Below are 13,224 nucleotides of genomic sequence, written 5' to 3'. Positions count from 1 at the left end.
TTTATTTCCTCGCTGTTTTATTTTGTACTCTGGTAAACCACTCACATAGCTTGTCAGCTCCTCCTGTCAGGGCATGGATTTTGTCCAAAAGCGACGGCAAAGTAGTCGCAGCCCACTCCTTATGTATGGCTGGCAACAGCAAGGTGTGTTCTCATGTGGCGGCTGTGCTGTTTTACTTGGAGTACAGCGTGCGTGCGAGACGGCGACTTGTGCATAGATGCCGTCAACAGCTGGTTCCCGCTAAGGCCCCTGTATTTTTCAAAGGTAGCGCAAACTCCCCTTCCCCGCGCCGTTTCCTCCTCACCCGCCACTTTCAGCAGCCATGAAGGAGCGACTCACGCGGAGCGCACTGCCGGACGGTTTCGTTTTGTCGCGCGGCGCGTTGAAGTAAGGCCCCTAGGGGTCTTACGTTGAAATGCTTGCTTAAAACGCGCCAATTTTTGGTGTAAATGCACAACGGTGCTCGCAAATACTGTGTAAGAACAACAGTGTGCGATCAGGCAGTGCCTTAGCTATCATCTCGCGTTTTGAGGGGAACCAAGTGTACCAAATGCCGCCCTATCGCAATCTGCCTTTGCAGTACTCATCGTCGATTTAATCTGGGGCCTGCTTCACAAGATAGAAAAAAACCTGGGCTTTGTGTAATTCTTCTTGGGTTTATAATGTGCCTTTGCAGTACTCATGGTCGATTTAATCTGTTGCCTGCTTCATGAGATAGAAAAATCTGGTCTTCGTGTAATTTTTCTTGGGTTTATAAGTGTGGAACAGCCCCTCAAAAGTTAATATGAGTGCTCTTAGAGCTCGAGTTTGTACAGGAACAGAGCCGTACTGAAATTTGGGACATGCATGTCTGCTTCTATAATGGGACGTGTGTAAATGATTCATCTATAAAATACCACAAACGTTTAGTGGGATAAAGGTGGATTTTATTGAGTGCGCAAATAAAATGCGGGAAGCATCGAATGATCACGAATGCTGCAAAACATTCCAGAGAGCGACGACAGGGCGAAACAATTTCGTTTTTTTTTTTTTTACGGTTAGCAAGTAATCGCTGCCGCTCCTTAGCTTGTAGCTGCAGCTCCGGTTCTTTTATTCGCATCATTGGTGCTTCTTCCACTGAAGGCTCAAGTGGTGCTTCTAAATGTTGGCTTGCCTCCATTCTGTTTGTGTCATCCGATGCGGCAGCTGTAAACATGGTTTGTGTAAGTACAGAGTGTAAGTAGAGACTCTAGAGCTGACAACAGTTGTCGTCGTAGTGGTATCAACTCACAAAATGAGCCGCCCACTGGTTGAGGGGTCATCCTTGTGGACGTTCCTGGCTGGTCCCAGGAGGCAGCTGTAAGCATGAATTGTAAATACAGAGGCTAGAGGCGTGAACATTTGCCATCACAGTGCAGTTAACTCACAAAATGGGCTGCCCACTGGTTCAGGGTCGCGGTCTATTGACATTGCTGTGTTGCCCGAGGAGGCAGCTGTAAGCATGAATTGCGTAAGTACACAGTCTAAAGGCGCGAACATTTGTCATCACAGCGCAGTCAACTCACAAAATAAACTGCCCACTGGTTCAGCGTCCGGGGCCCTCCCCACTATCGTTCCTGGCTCATCCAAGGATACATCTGTAAGCAAGAGTTGAGCAAGTACAGTGTAGGGGTGGGGATGTTTGCTGCCACAGTAAGACAGAATTGAATGCCGAATATATCAGGTTCACATGTTATAAAGATAAATGCAGCAACTATGCTATCTGCCAGCGATCCAAACACACTGTATTGTCATATAAACCCCAAAACATAATCGCATTCACAACACAAGAGAGGAATAGAAACTACAAAGGGGCCTCACCAGGAACCGTTTCATTCCCCTTTTTGCGGGGCGACATGCGCTCTTTCGGAAAAGGCTGATGCGCAAATATAGAAGGAACCGCATTTGGCTTCAGTTTCTTGATCCCAGTTTGTGCCAGAATTGCTCGCTCATACTGATCCATCGTGAAGTGTTTCTGAAAAATACCGACATCCTCTATCGCATTTTTGCAGCTTGGCTGATGTGATATTGCCGAAGCAAAATATTTTGCTTCTTACGTTAAAAATGCAAACAGCCACAAAAGCCAGATGATTTTCTTGCATTTAGTAGGTGCCTTGCTCTTTGTTAATCGAAAGTGTACAACTTCCCAAGTATGTTCGAAATTTGAAATAAAGTATCTATGCATTTCACAAATAAACAACTACACAACATTATATCTACCATACACTCTCTTATATTAGCTGTACACGCATGCACAAAATTCGGTCATGGAAGTGCGCAAAAGTGAGATAAATATGAAAGAATACAAACTGAGAACACAATAAACCACAATAAAACAATAAATGCCGAAATTTTGCCTACAGGTAATCAAAGCTCGAGCGAAAAAAAAAAAAGAAAAACTGTCAAAGACGTGGTTGATCTCTGGAAAAGTATAATTGCTTCCGCTGCAAATGGTTCCATTCAGAAAGCAAATCGCGAACGCCAAACATTCAACAGTAATTATGTTGCTAAAAACGATCGAGCTGTCATCGTGGTGGAAATTGTGCGAGAAAGTGTTGACGGAAACTTCAAGTTGCTTTTGTTTAACATGAACCTGAACCAAGGATGAGTTTTATCTGAAAGCCTTCCGGAGGCATGTCTACGCGAAGAAGTTCTGTAGTGAGTGCTTACCTCGCAAAGCCTCCCTCGGTGACAATCGAAGTTTTTTCTGCCAATGCGATGCAGCCATACCGCTCTCCGCTTCTCATTATTTTTCACTCGTGGAACCACAAAAAGCTTGTCGCCTTTTGCAATGCTGCTGGAGCAGCCAACGGCACAGCAGGTCAGCATTGCGCTGCATCCGAGGCCGCCTTGCTAAAGGCAACACACATGGGAGCGAGATGCAATGTGCTCATTCATGGCGTCGCTGCCCGGCGGAGCTGAACCTGACGAGGGGTCAACAAGGTTCATTGGTCACGTGTCGCGCCTGGTCCAATAGGGTAGCAGAAACGCGCGCCGGAGTGAGGAAAGACGTAGAGGGCGGGGAGGAAATTCTCCTCCGCTTTTTCTACAACGGTTTGCGCTACCTTTGAAAAATACAGGGGCCTTAGTTCCCGCCACACTTACACAAAATCGTAGCGTGGCCAGTGGCAGAAATAGAAGAAAAAAAGATTACTGTGGCAAAGTTTGAAGTTGGGCACTGCTGGCTCCTCGTCCACAGTTATCCCAGCTGGGATGTACACAGTTGCAACTGCATTAGAAAGAAAGTAAATCTTCTACACTGTTTTTTTTCTTTACAGTGAGCTGTAATTGGATATAAAATACTGGACAATTTTCACCTGCAGAAACTTGTTGCTGGCTCCGGTGATTGTACCTGCCCTTGTTGGCAGGCTTTCCTTCATAGCCCTGGTGAAGCGAAGGAGCGCAGTCAGGGCTACATTCATAAAGAAACTTGGCAGGTAAACCAGTGTTTCAGAAGAAGAGGCGTTTTAGATACACACACATGTACGACCACACTCGTCACGGAGCTTGGCAAGTGAACCTGCGTGCGAGAAAAGGGGGCGTTGAAATGCACACATTTGCACAGCTGAATTCTCAATGTTTCACTTCGGTGTGACTTATATAACAGTGCTTTTGCAGTCGGGGCTTTAAAATTTCTTGGCAGTTTTGTAGTTCAGACGTGCAGCCTGAACGACTGCTAGCTCGCGAGCCTCCATGAAACGTTTTTTCCGCTTAAGCACAGGAAGTACATTGTCGGAAGCATCCCATCACTCCTTTTCAGCATATGTGCAGTTGTCTGCATGTGCTGGTATACCAGGCGCACGCAATGTGCAAGTTTGCTTTGACCAGAACATGTGCACTTGACCAGTCAGTTTGGTGGCCTGTAGATTCCACATGTTTCTCAAGGCATATGAGGTCACGCGTAGTTGCCTGACGTAATATTCGGGTTTTGTTTAACTCTTTCCTTGAACTCAGTAGTGTCACTGCGATGTACTAATTGTCACAACTGGGGCAGCCTGAAGTAATAAAGACAGTGGCACTTTTCGCTTGGCAACTTGTCCTTCACTTTGTCAAAACGGTTCCCTAATTTCAATGTTTGTACATACACTATTTTGATGTCTGTTGCTTGTACATATGACGCAGCTTATCTGACTTTCCAACTACAGCATTACTCACGTCGTTAAATTTGTGCATGTTTGTCTTGACCATAATTCGGGTCCGCTTAAAGGCCTTCTGGTTCGGCTAGGACTGCCATTAGCAGAGGCTTGCCGGGCTATGTCATGCCTTTTATTATTATCATCACTATCACTAATATTATTGGTGATGCAACGGCAAATGTCCTCAACTACACAATTGTTGCTGGTAGCTCGCGTTTCAATTGTAGAGTTTGGTAACTTCATCTAAATTTCTCATTTCAGTTTCTTGAGATAGTATCATTAAATCTGTTACTCCCACAAATCAATTAGTATCATTAAATCTGTGATTACATTTCAGTGTTATGTCCATAGAAGAGTACACAAATGAAGGTAACCCGCCGGCATCTGTGATAAATCTATGGAATGGGGAGAGCTGTTGCACCCTGATCAATTCCTTCTTGCCATCACATGTTCAAACAACATCGCTTTAAACGCTACCCCTAGCTTCTATTGCAGGCATTTTAGGACTTTGTCAAACTCTAAGCAACAGAGCCCAGAGAAATGAAACATCAACATGCATGTGCTCAACGTAAAAAAAAACAAGAATGAAAGATAGAAAGAAAGAAAATTGTGTAGTAGAGCTGCGTTCTTGCGATGTTGTTAGTCATTGTTCATTGCAAGGTGTGCAGAATACGCGACCAATAGCATTTTTTTTTTCATTTTGTCTTCTTTTTTCGCTGAAAAGTATATACTAGAGGCGTGTAATTTAGGTGGGGATCCAAATCACTAGTGAATAAAGTAATCAAGGTCGCATCAGATCCAATTCACATTCTAAGCAGTGAAATCAATAAATACGGGTCAACATTATCCAAAGCGGCCTGGGCTGTAGCCATTATAGTGAACTAGAATAAATTCCAGTGGTAGGACCGGTCGGGCTCCGGCATCCTACTTTTACACAGATGCCACAAGATAGCGCGACTTTTGCATTTTGTAGCAGCTTTGGCTGCATTGTAGGAGAGTCATTGAATCTTTCGAACTTTTAGCTGCGACGAAATATAACTTATTTGTTTGCTGCTTGGTTTTTTTTCAAACAATAAACAGCCAAATTGCTTACTGTCTGACTTGGAGGTTGCATTTGGGCCAGATATACATATTTTTTCACATTTACTGCACATGCTCGGAACATTCTGAGCACTTCTGATACATTTATTTACTTATTTTATAAGAGCGCCTGATTTTTTATCACTTGAAGGTCTCGAGGAAGCAGATGTAACGTTGGGGGGGGGGGGGGGGTGGAGAATTTGCTTTAAATCATCGTGGAAGACCTGAAAAAGTCAGGGAATTATGAAAAAGCAAAATAGTAGACACCCTGAGTAGTTCTCTATCAATGGCAACAATTTTCATGCATACAACCATTATCTTCCCAATAATTAATTTATATTGAAATTAAGAATTCAAACCTCGATAAGAAACTTGAGAAGGCACATAGTTCAGCATCAGCTTTGCATTATATCTGTTGTTGAAATTGCAACCTCCACCGTGCTCATCTCGGAGTCCATGAAAAAGCAATGTATATCTCTCGAAGGCGACACTTCTGCGCGGTACCTAAGGTGGTACTAAAAGAAGCAATGTTACATATGAAGTAATGCTTAAAATAAAGAAATCATTCTTTTACGGTTTCACAACATTAAACAGGGCCATTAATCCCTTTTGATAATGTCCTTTGTTATCTTTTGTTTTACAAAACTTTCGCTGTCAGGTTTATTCTCTAGCTGCTATAACTATGGCAACTATGACTGAAAGCAAGCAAATAATGGAGAAGTGATTTGAGATTGACTTTGTGAATTTTCAGTGATCTGCTGTCATAAATACTGAATGTGCGTCACGCATCGCCGTGCTTGTCTTGGTGTTTGAGGTAAACGCCAATGCTTCCTTTAACGTCTTGTTTCATTGCAATAAGAGTGTGTATTACACATTGTGTTTAACAGTTGGGGTCATTGCATACATTATGGTTAAGTTAATGCTAAGGCGATGTATGCGGCTAAAGTGTGCGGTTACTAAAGGTTTTAGGTGAATTCTTTTCTTGCTTCGGCTACTTGCACACCATGGTGTTCGCATGACCTCGTCAGCTCTTCAATATTCAACTTTTTCAAAGTGGGATTGAGTTTTGCTGCAACAGGGGCCACTAGCTTCTATGAATGTGTCTGTGCCTAGGTGTAAGATACGTGGTCTGTGCGAAGGTTTGTCTGAGCAGGCGAAACAGTTCCCTCCAGTGAATGCAGCTGAATTGCGTGCCAGGCTTTGCTTTCACAGGGCAGTGCAATGGATCCTTCATGTTTTCTATCATGGCGCTCTAAATTATTATAATGATGTTAGACAAAAATAAGACTTCATAATAAGATAATGTTTAATATGCTACGATACCTTCAAGAACGAAATTTTTCTTTTTTATTTTGATTAATATTTTAGTGACATAACTTTGGCAACGATCACAATCAGCTGATCAAGATAGATCGTGATCGCCGTGTCGATCACGATTAATACAGTGATATTACATAGTGCGCATCATTTCGCGTTTCGAAAAACCTCGCACGGTGTTTTTCATAAAAAGTGTTTGTACATCGAGCGTGAGAAGCGTCTATGCAATGGGCACTTCAACTTGGAACATGTTTATGAGTCGGTGTAAATTAATTCCGTTCAGACTGCATCAATATACCCACGTCGAATTAATTACACACACCGGATGACCACAATCCATTTTATAATGCCTACACCACTGTGTATTCCCCCCACCTGGTTTGTTTACTTTCGCACCGTGCCATGCCAGCGGGTTCTGTTGGTTGCTTTTTTCTCACGCCTTGTCCGTGCGTACGTCACTCATCTTCCTCCGTGGTATAGGCACACAGCACAGTGCATTTCGCAAAAGGTCACCAAGATACTCATATTGTTGCGATACTGAAGTAACACACACGCACATATAGAAGGGCTGGTAGGTCACAGACGTGCACATTCTACAAAACACAGACGTGCACATTCAGACTTCATCTTCATACTGTACACGATTGACCGCGACGACAATCATCGAGGGTGGTCAATCTCAGGAGAAATGCTTGGTGCATCCGAACGACGCAAAAACAGACGCTGTGGTTCGGCTTCATGCTGTCAACACGACGTAACGTGATGAAGATTTGCCACTTCGGTCCACTTCAAACACCACGAAATCAGAAACGTCAACATCGAATGACGGCCAGAGCAATGATGCTGACTGGGAATGGATGACATAGCTTCTTAACAAGGAAAAAAACCACAGGAAAACTGAATGGATGCCTGCCGGTCTTGATGCAGCGACACATCGCTTCTCGTCAGAGAATACTCTCATCGCAAATGGCGCTATACTGAATTTGTCGCTGATTCATCGTAACTGTTACGTCATAGTAAAGAGTGACCACGGTTGGACGCGCATAATACAAATGGACAGCGGTGCACTTTACTTTTTATTCTTAGCTTGTCGCCGACTATGGGGACCCACTCATCCCCGGTGTCCCTTCATGCTCCTTCAAAATAGATGTGCCATTTCTTCTTGGCCTGTCAATCAATCGATGGCCAGCCTTGTAGGCACGTGGATCTGAATGCATGCTGCCTCCGTGCCACGGATATCGGCCGGCTCATTTCATATCTGCTTCAGCTGTGTTGGTCGCCTCTGCTCTCACGCCTTACCCTCACGTAGAACATACTCTTAGCTGTGCAATGTTATCGGTTTGGAGGAGGAAAAAGGTTTTATTTATACGAAGAAGGAAGGGTGCAGTTGTGGAGAAAGCCTAGGAGTCTACCCGGCTCAAGCACCCCTTTACATCTTGCCCGATCCTGGATCTATTCCTGCATCTCATGTCACTCTTGTATGGAACATGACAGTGATAGCGAAAACCCATCGGAACTGTCCATACGATTCCTATCACAATAAAAAGCTCATGAGCCATTTCGCTTTGTTATGTAGCAAACAGTGCAGAGGTGTCACAAAATTTTGATTGACGTACAAGAAGTCTCTTCTTAATTTATCGTATGCTCTATGCAAGTTTTCTTCAGAAAACATGCATGGTCTATAACTCAAAACTATTCGAAAGATCATTTAGCAAAAATTTTTCTGAGGACATTATTGGTTGTGAACGAAAAATCGGCATTGTCCGTGACCGAAAAGTTAATGAAGATGCAAATAAATTAAATAAAGGTCTAAACAAAATAATAAATAAAATAAAAAAATAAAGTTAATAAATAAACAGAACCCAGACCTGCTGTGTGACAAACAGGTGTTCCACCACAGAGCCACGCATTTGCAGGAAACTGCACAGTAAAAAAAAAAAAAAAGAAAGTATGAATGTCTTGTAGGAGGAGGAATTTTTTTAATGCATGTTATAATGGGTAGTAGAAGCGTAGAATCTTGCCAGGCATTAAAACCTATGAAGTTTGCAACAAGTGTGTGTATTAAGGGCTCAGCCATTACAAAGTGCTCAGACATATATAATCATCACTGTAACAAAGTGGGCAGCTGTGTAAGCTCTTTGGTTGCCTTATAAATGAGTAGGGGCCACTGACTTTGATTCACAAAAGGAGTGATTCTAAGGCAAAGGACACTGTGCAGCTGTACTTGCAGGAGGCACTCCAAGTTAGTTTTAAATTACCAATGTGAAGTGCAGAGACGCTTAGTTCATTGTGGAATAGTTGAGGCATTCGCCAAGAAACGAAGCCAGGCTAGCAATTGAGAAGGCAGTGCAGACAGGGCACCATTGGGCTGTCATCTTTTAGCTTTGAATACAAAGACCAATCATTTTCTAGGCTTTTCGCCATGGCATGTGTCTTCTTATCTCGCTTGCTGTATGCACTTGGTGTCTAATGCATGGTTTTGAGGAACCATTTGAGCAGGATGCGTACTTTTGTCGTTTTCTTCATTTTTCAATATTTTAACCAGTAGTGGTAGCAGTAGTAGAGACTTTATTGTACTAGAGGGAATTAGGAAGAAGGTGGGTGGTTCCCCTAGTCCAGAGCCCCTCTGGCCTTTGTGACTCGCTGGGCCTGATCGAGCAGAGCAACCAGACGTTGCAAATTTTTGACATAAAACCAGCGACAGAAATGTGCATCTGTAAGGAAATGAACATCTGTAAGGAAATGAACGCAACAGCTTGAAACACTAGACAAAGGCTTGACGTCAGAAAAAGGAGCAACAAAGAATAGAGCAATAATAGTGATAGTTGGGGTAGTTGGTGGTTCATACTTGCGAAGTAAAAACAGCGCACAAATATAGACAAGGACAGAGAAAGAGACGACACCACGCTTAACTTTCAACTAAACTTTATTGGAAGATACACGCACATATATCAAGCATTCGTCCCGGTCACGTGGAAAACCAAAGACATATGTGCATCAAAGCAAATAAGGTACGAAACAAGCCTAATGATTTTGAACATCAACACATGTGTAACAACCCAGAAAAAAAAACACACCTTTCTACTTGCCAAAAACATACGCAACAGTCCCTGACAGGGGCTGCAGGGACTGTTGCATATGTTTTTGGCAAGTAGGAAGGTGTGTGTTTTTTTTTGTTTTTTCTGGGTTGATACACACGTGTTGAGGTTCAAAATCATTAGGCTTGTTTCGTACCTTATTTGCTTTGATGCAGAGACGCCTTTGGTTTTTGGCACAGACGCCTTTGGTATTAGTTCGACTGTGCAGAATTGACGGCATTTACAAAAGACAAAGCTTCTGAAACATATTAACCATGCAATTCTACAATGGTATAGGTGGTTTCACTAAATTGTTTACACATTAGTGAAAAATGTTTATTTTAGTAATTATCTTAACTTCCTGTTGGGTCGTTTATGTATTCGTAATTTATATTTTTATGCACTGTCGCAGCTTCCTGGACAGTTGCTATCTGTAAACACAAGCATCGGGCACACATTAAGACCAAGTCATTGTTTGGAAACAGATAGTGGAGGATATGGCTTTCATTACTTTACTTGGCAATAATCGATGGCTTGTTCACTCGTAACAACACTGGTCAATTTATTTCAGAACGACGTTGAAACAGAGCCTGTACATCATGAAGCATCGAGTCTGGCTCCTGAGTCGGGGAAACCCGTAGCAACATCAACAGAGCCAGCATGTGAGCTGGGACATATCATCGGTAAATCCATTCAAGTGCGGCTACCGACCCATTGTGAAGAAGCATCAGAAGCAGATGAAAAGAAGCTTTTGTCAACGATTGCTACACAAACAGAGCCACAAGGTGCTTCTCTAGGTATGTCTCTGCATTTGCCGTTTCATAAATGAAAAAGAGTCAGTTTCACTGTATGGGTAAAGCAGTGAATGCCACAGGTACGAATTGAAATGGTATGCCAAGTTAACTTAGCATTGTTTCGTTATTGAGCACTGCTTAAAAGACGAACGCTTCAGAAGAAGGATTAGACGAACATAAGCGCATTGCACTTGTGTCTGTCTAGTCCTTCATCTGAAATATTCGTCTTTTAAGCACTGCGCAATAACGCAACAATGAATTGCTACCAACTCACCCAAGCAAGTGCCCTTATCAGCCTAGCAGCTCACTTTTTTAGTATTGGATTTGGCATCACTCTGCAAAATGTTTGCACAAGGGGAAGTTGTTGGCCTGTCTTTAGTCATGTCTTTGCTCTCAAAAAACTGCTGTAAAAGATCAAGAGAGGGATGGGAGAGAAAAAAGAGGGGGGAGGGTGCACAGTAAAATTGGGAGGCAGGATAACCTTTTACCAACTTTTGCTCTGGCCATCGCACCCAATATGAAGCCTCATGCTAGTGGCTGAAGCCTTGGTGGTTGTTCGGGTATTTCTGCAGTGATTTTTGTAGATCAGTAGTGGCTGCCCTGCCACGGTGGTCTAGTGGCTAAGGTACTCCGCTGCTGACCCTTAGGTCGCGGGATCAAATCTTGGCTGTGGCGGCTGCATTTCCGATGGAGGCGGAAATGTTGTAGGCCCGTGTACTCAGATTTAGGTCCACGTTAAAGAACCGCAGGTGGTAGAAATTTTCGGAGCCCTCCACTACAGCGTCTCTCATGCTCATATGGTGGTTTGGGGGCGTTAAACCCTACAAGTCAATCAGATCAGCAGTGGCCATGGCAATGGTGTGCTAAGCAGTAACCAGTCCTGGAAAGCAGACGCTCATGATTGAAGCGATTGAGGCAATGGCCCATTGTTTGTAGTCGGAGTCAAGCGGCAGTCTCAGGTGATGTGCTCTAGGTGTGCTTGAGTGTTGCAGGGGCTGCAAATGCCGCTGAGAGATTTCTAGTCCACAGGGCTCTTCGTTTCAGCAGCGATGGTGCATGAGAAACGAATTGAGAAGGCTTCAGCTGTGCATGCTCATGGCAAACATTCGTGTTTGAAGGAGGGAAGGTTACCGTATATGTTGGATATTGCAAAGAGTTGACAGCAATGAACAGCAACATTAAAGGGAACCTGGAGAACTTCAAAAACTGTTCAAAAATTGGGAAATAACCACCATTTATGTGCTTTCTATTGGGTTGTAGAGACAGAATTGGCATCACCTACAGAAAGCTCTAAAAGAATTTTACTGTGACAGCTGTTATGAGATCACAACTTGGGTCTCGCGCAGCGCCGTAGTTGTCTGTCGCCACCTTTTCGGTAACCACGTTGTGCGAAATTATCAGAAAAACCTAATGCCAATGACAAAGTGGGGCTCTAACTTGGGGCCGCTGCATGCCAGCCCAGTATTCTACTATTGAGCCACGTCGGCGCTTGGGACTTGTTGGCAAACTTGCCTTAGTCAGCTTTTATGTCGGGAAAGCTGTCGTGTTAATACGACTTATAAAGCGTTTTAGAACAACAAAAAAACAACCAGCTGTCGCACAATGCGAAGGGCGTAATGAGTGGGTCGCCCAATGCTCCAACTCACTACAAAAGCTTGTTCTTGATCACCTTTTAACTGTAGCGCATACTCATTTCAGGCAGAATTCCTCATTGTCGTCAGTCCCTGCATGAACAATTGGCACTGAATTCTTTGCAAGTGTTTAGTGGATACCACGCTTCTCAGAAGGATGATGAAGGATAGCATAGCGAATGCTAGCCTACTACTCAGAAATTATTATTATTAATGCCGTAGTGCAAAAGTGTGGGATTTCTGCAAAACTAAGGTTATAGTTAGGCACATTAATCAGATGACGCGAGAAATAATTGACGCATCCGACATTATCCACCTGGAAGATGACTGCATCAGTATGGCTTTTCGGCACTGACGCAGAAAGAAATGATGCATCTTCACCCGCAATGCAAGATGTGTGATAGAAGTGTGTGACCTCGGCATGACTGGTCATTTCTATTGTGCTGTGTGTGAAATTTTTTGTGATTCATTTTTGCAAATCTTTTAACCATGAAATGCGATTGCATAAAAACATCATGTGTCTGTCCAATAAACTCAGTTGAAACTTTATGCTTGTATCCGTCTAGTCCTTTATTCGTCTTTTAAGCAGTGCGCAATAAGGTGACAATAAAATGACTGACGCCTGAATAAAAGCTGTTGGCAATTAGATTAAACATAGTGGTACTTGGATTAAATTTTATGTGCACGTGGCCTGATTGAGTTAGCACTTGGATTAAGTATGTTGGCGCTTGGATGAAATGTTTGTGTCATAGATTAAATAGGTTGGTGCTCAGAATATTTTAATGGTGTGCAGGTTATTTAAGCTGGCACTTGGATTAAACTGAGCGGGAAAACCTGTAGGAATAAAGTGAGTGGGGAAACCTGTAGTTCTACATGATTTTGCCGATCTGAATTTTTTCTGACACGAGTATTTTTGTGAACGCACAAGATTCATAGCTTCAAGATTTTACTGCAGTGTTCCGACATATGGTGTGCTCAAGTGAGTACAAAAGTACTAAAGACATTGGCTTTATTGGCTGGACATTTATATCCCACATGCTGCATCAAAGTACCACTGCAAGGGTGTAAATTACATATATAGCTCTTGTCAAATGAAATACCACTGTTTCGACTGCCTTGTGTATGGATAGAGTTGGTCTAAAAACATTAATTTTGTCAAATTGATTACTTA

At 43.0% G+C, this 13,224-nt stretch overlaps 1 protein-coding gene across 1 annotated transcript; it reads right to left on the bottom strand.

Annotated features, from left to right (window-relative positions):
• Positions 1-1,169: 1,169 nt before the first annotated feature.
• Positions 1,170-2,716, bottom strand: LOC142802659 (uncharacterized). The gene is made up of 4 exons (XM_075887637.1): positions 1,840-2,716; positions 1,545-1,616; positions 1,407-1,472; positions 1,170-1,336 (listed from the first exon to the last, which is right to left on the bottom strand). Exons 1-4 carry the CDS (start codon positions 1,979-1,981, stop codon positions 1,170-1,172), a joined length of 447 nt encoding a protein of 148 aa, XP_075743752.1. The 5' UTR covers positions 1,982-2,716.
• Between the last annotated feature and the right edge of the window lie 10,508 nt (positions 2,717-13,224).

The sequence above is a fragment of the Rhipicephalus microplus genome, chromosome 3 (genome assembly GCF_043290135.1).
Source record: "Rhipicephalus microplus isolate Deutch F79 chromosome 3, USDA_Rmic, whole genome shotgun sequence".
In the NCBI taxonomy this organism is placed as follows: Eukaryota; Metazoa; Arthropoda; class Arachnida; order Ixodida; family Ixodidae; genus Rhipicephalus; species Rhipicephalus microplus.
Note: the sequence above shows the minus strand (reverse complement) of the source record. Positions and strands in the feature narration are given on the sequence as shown.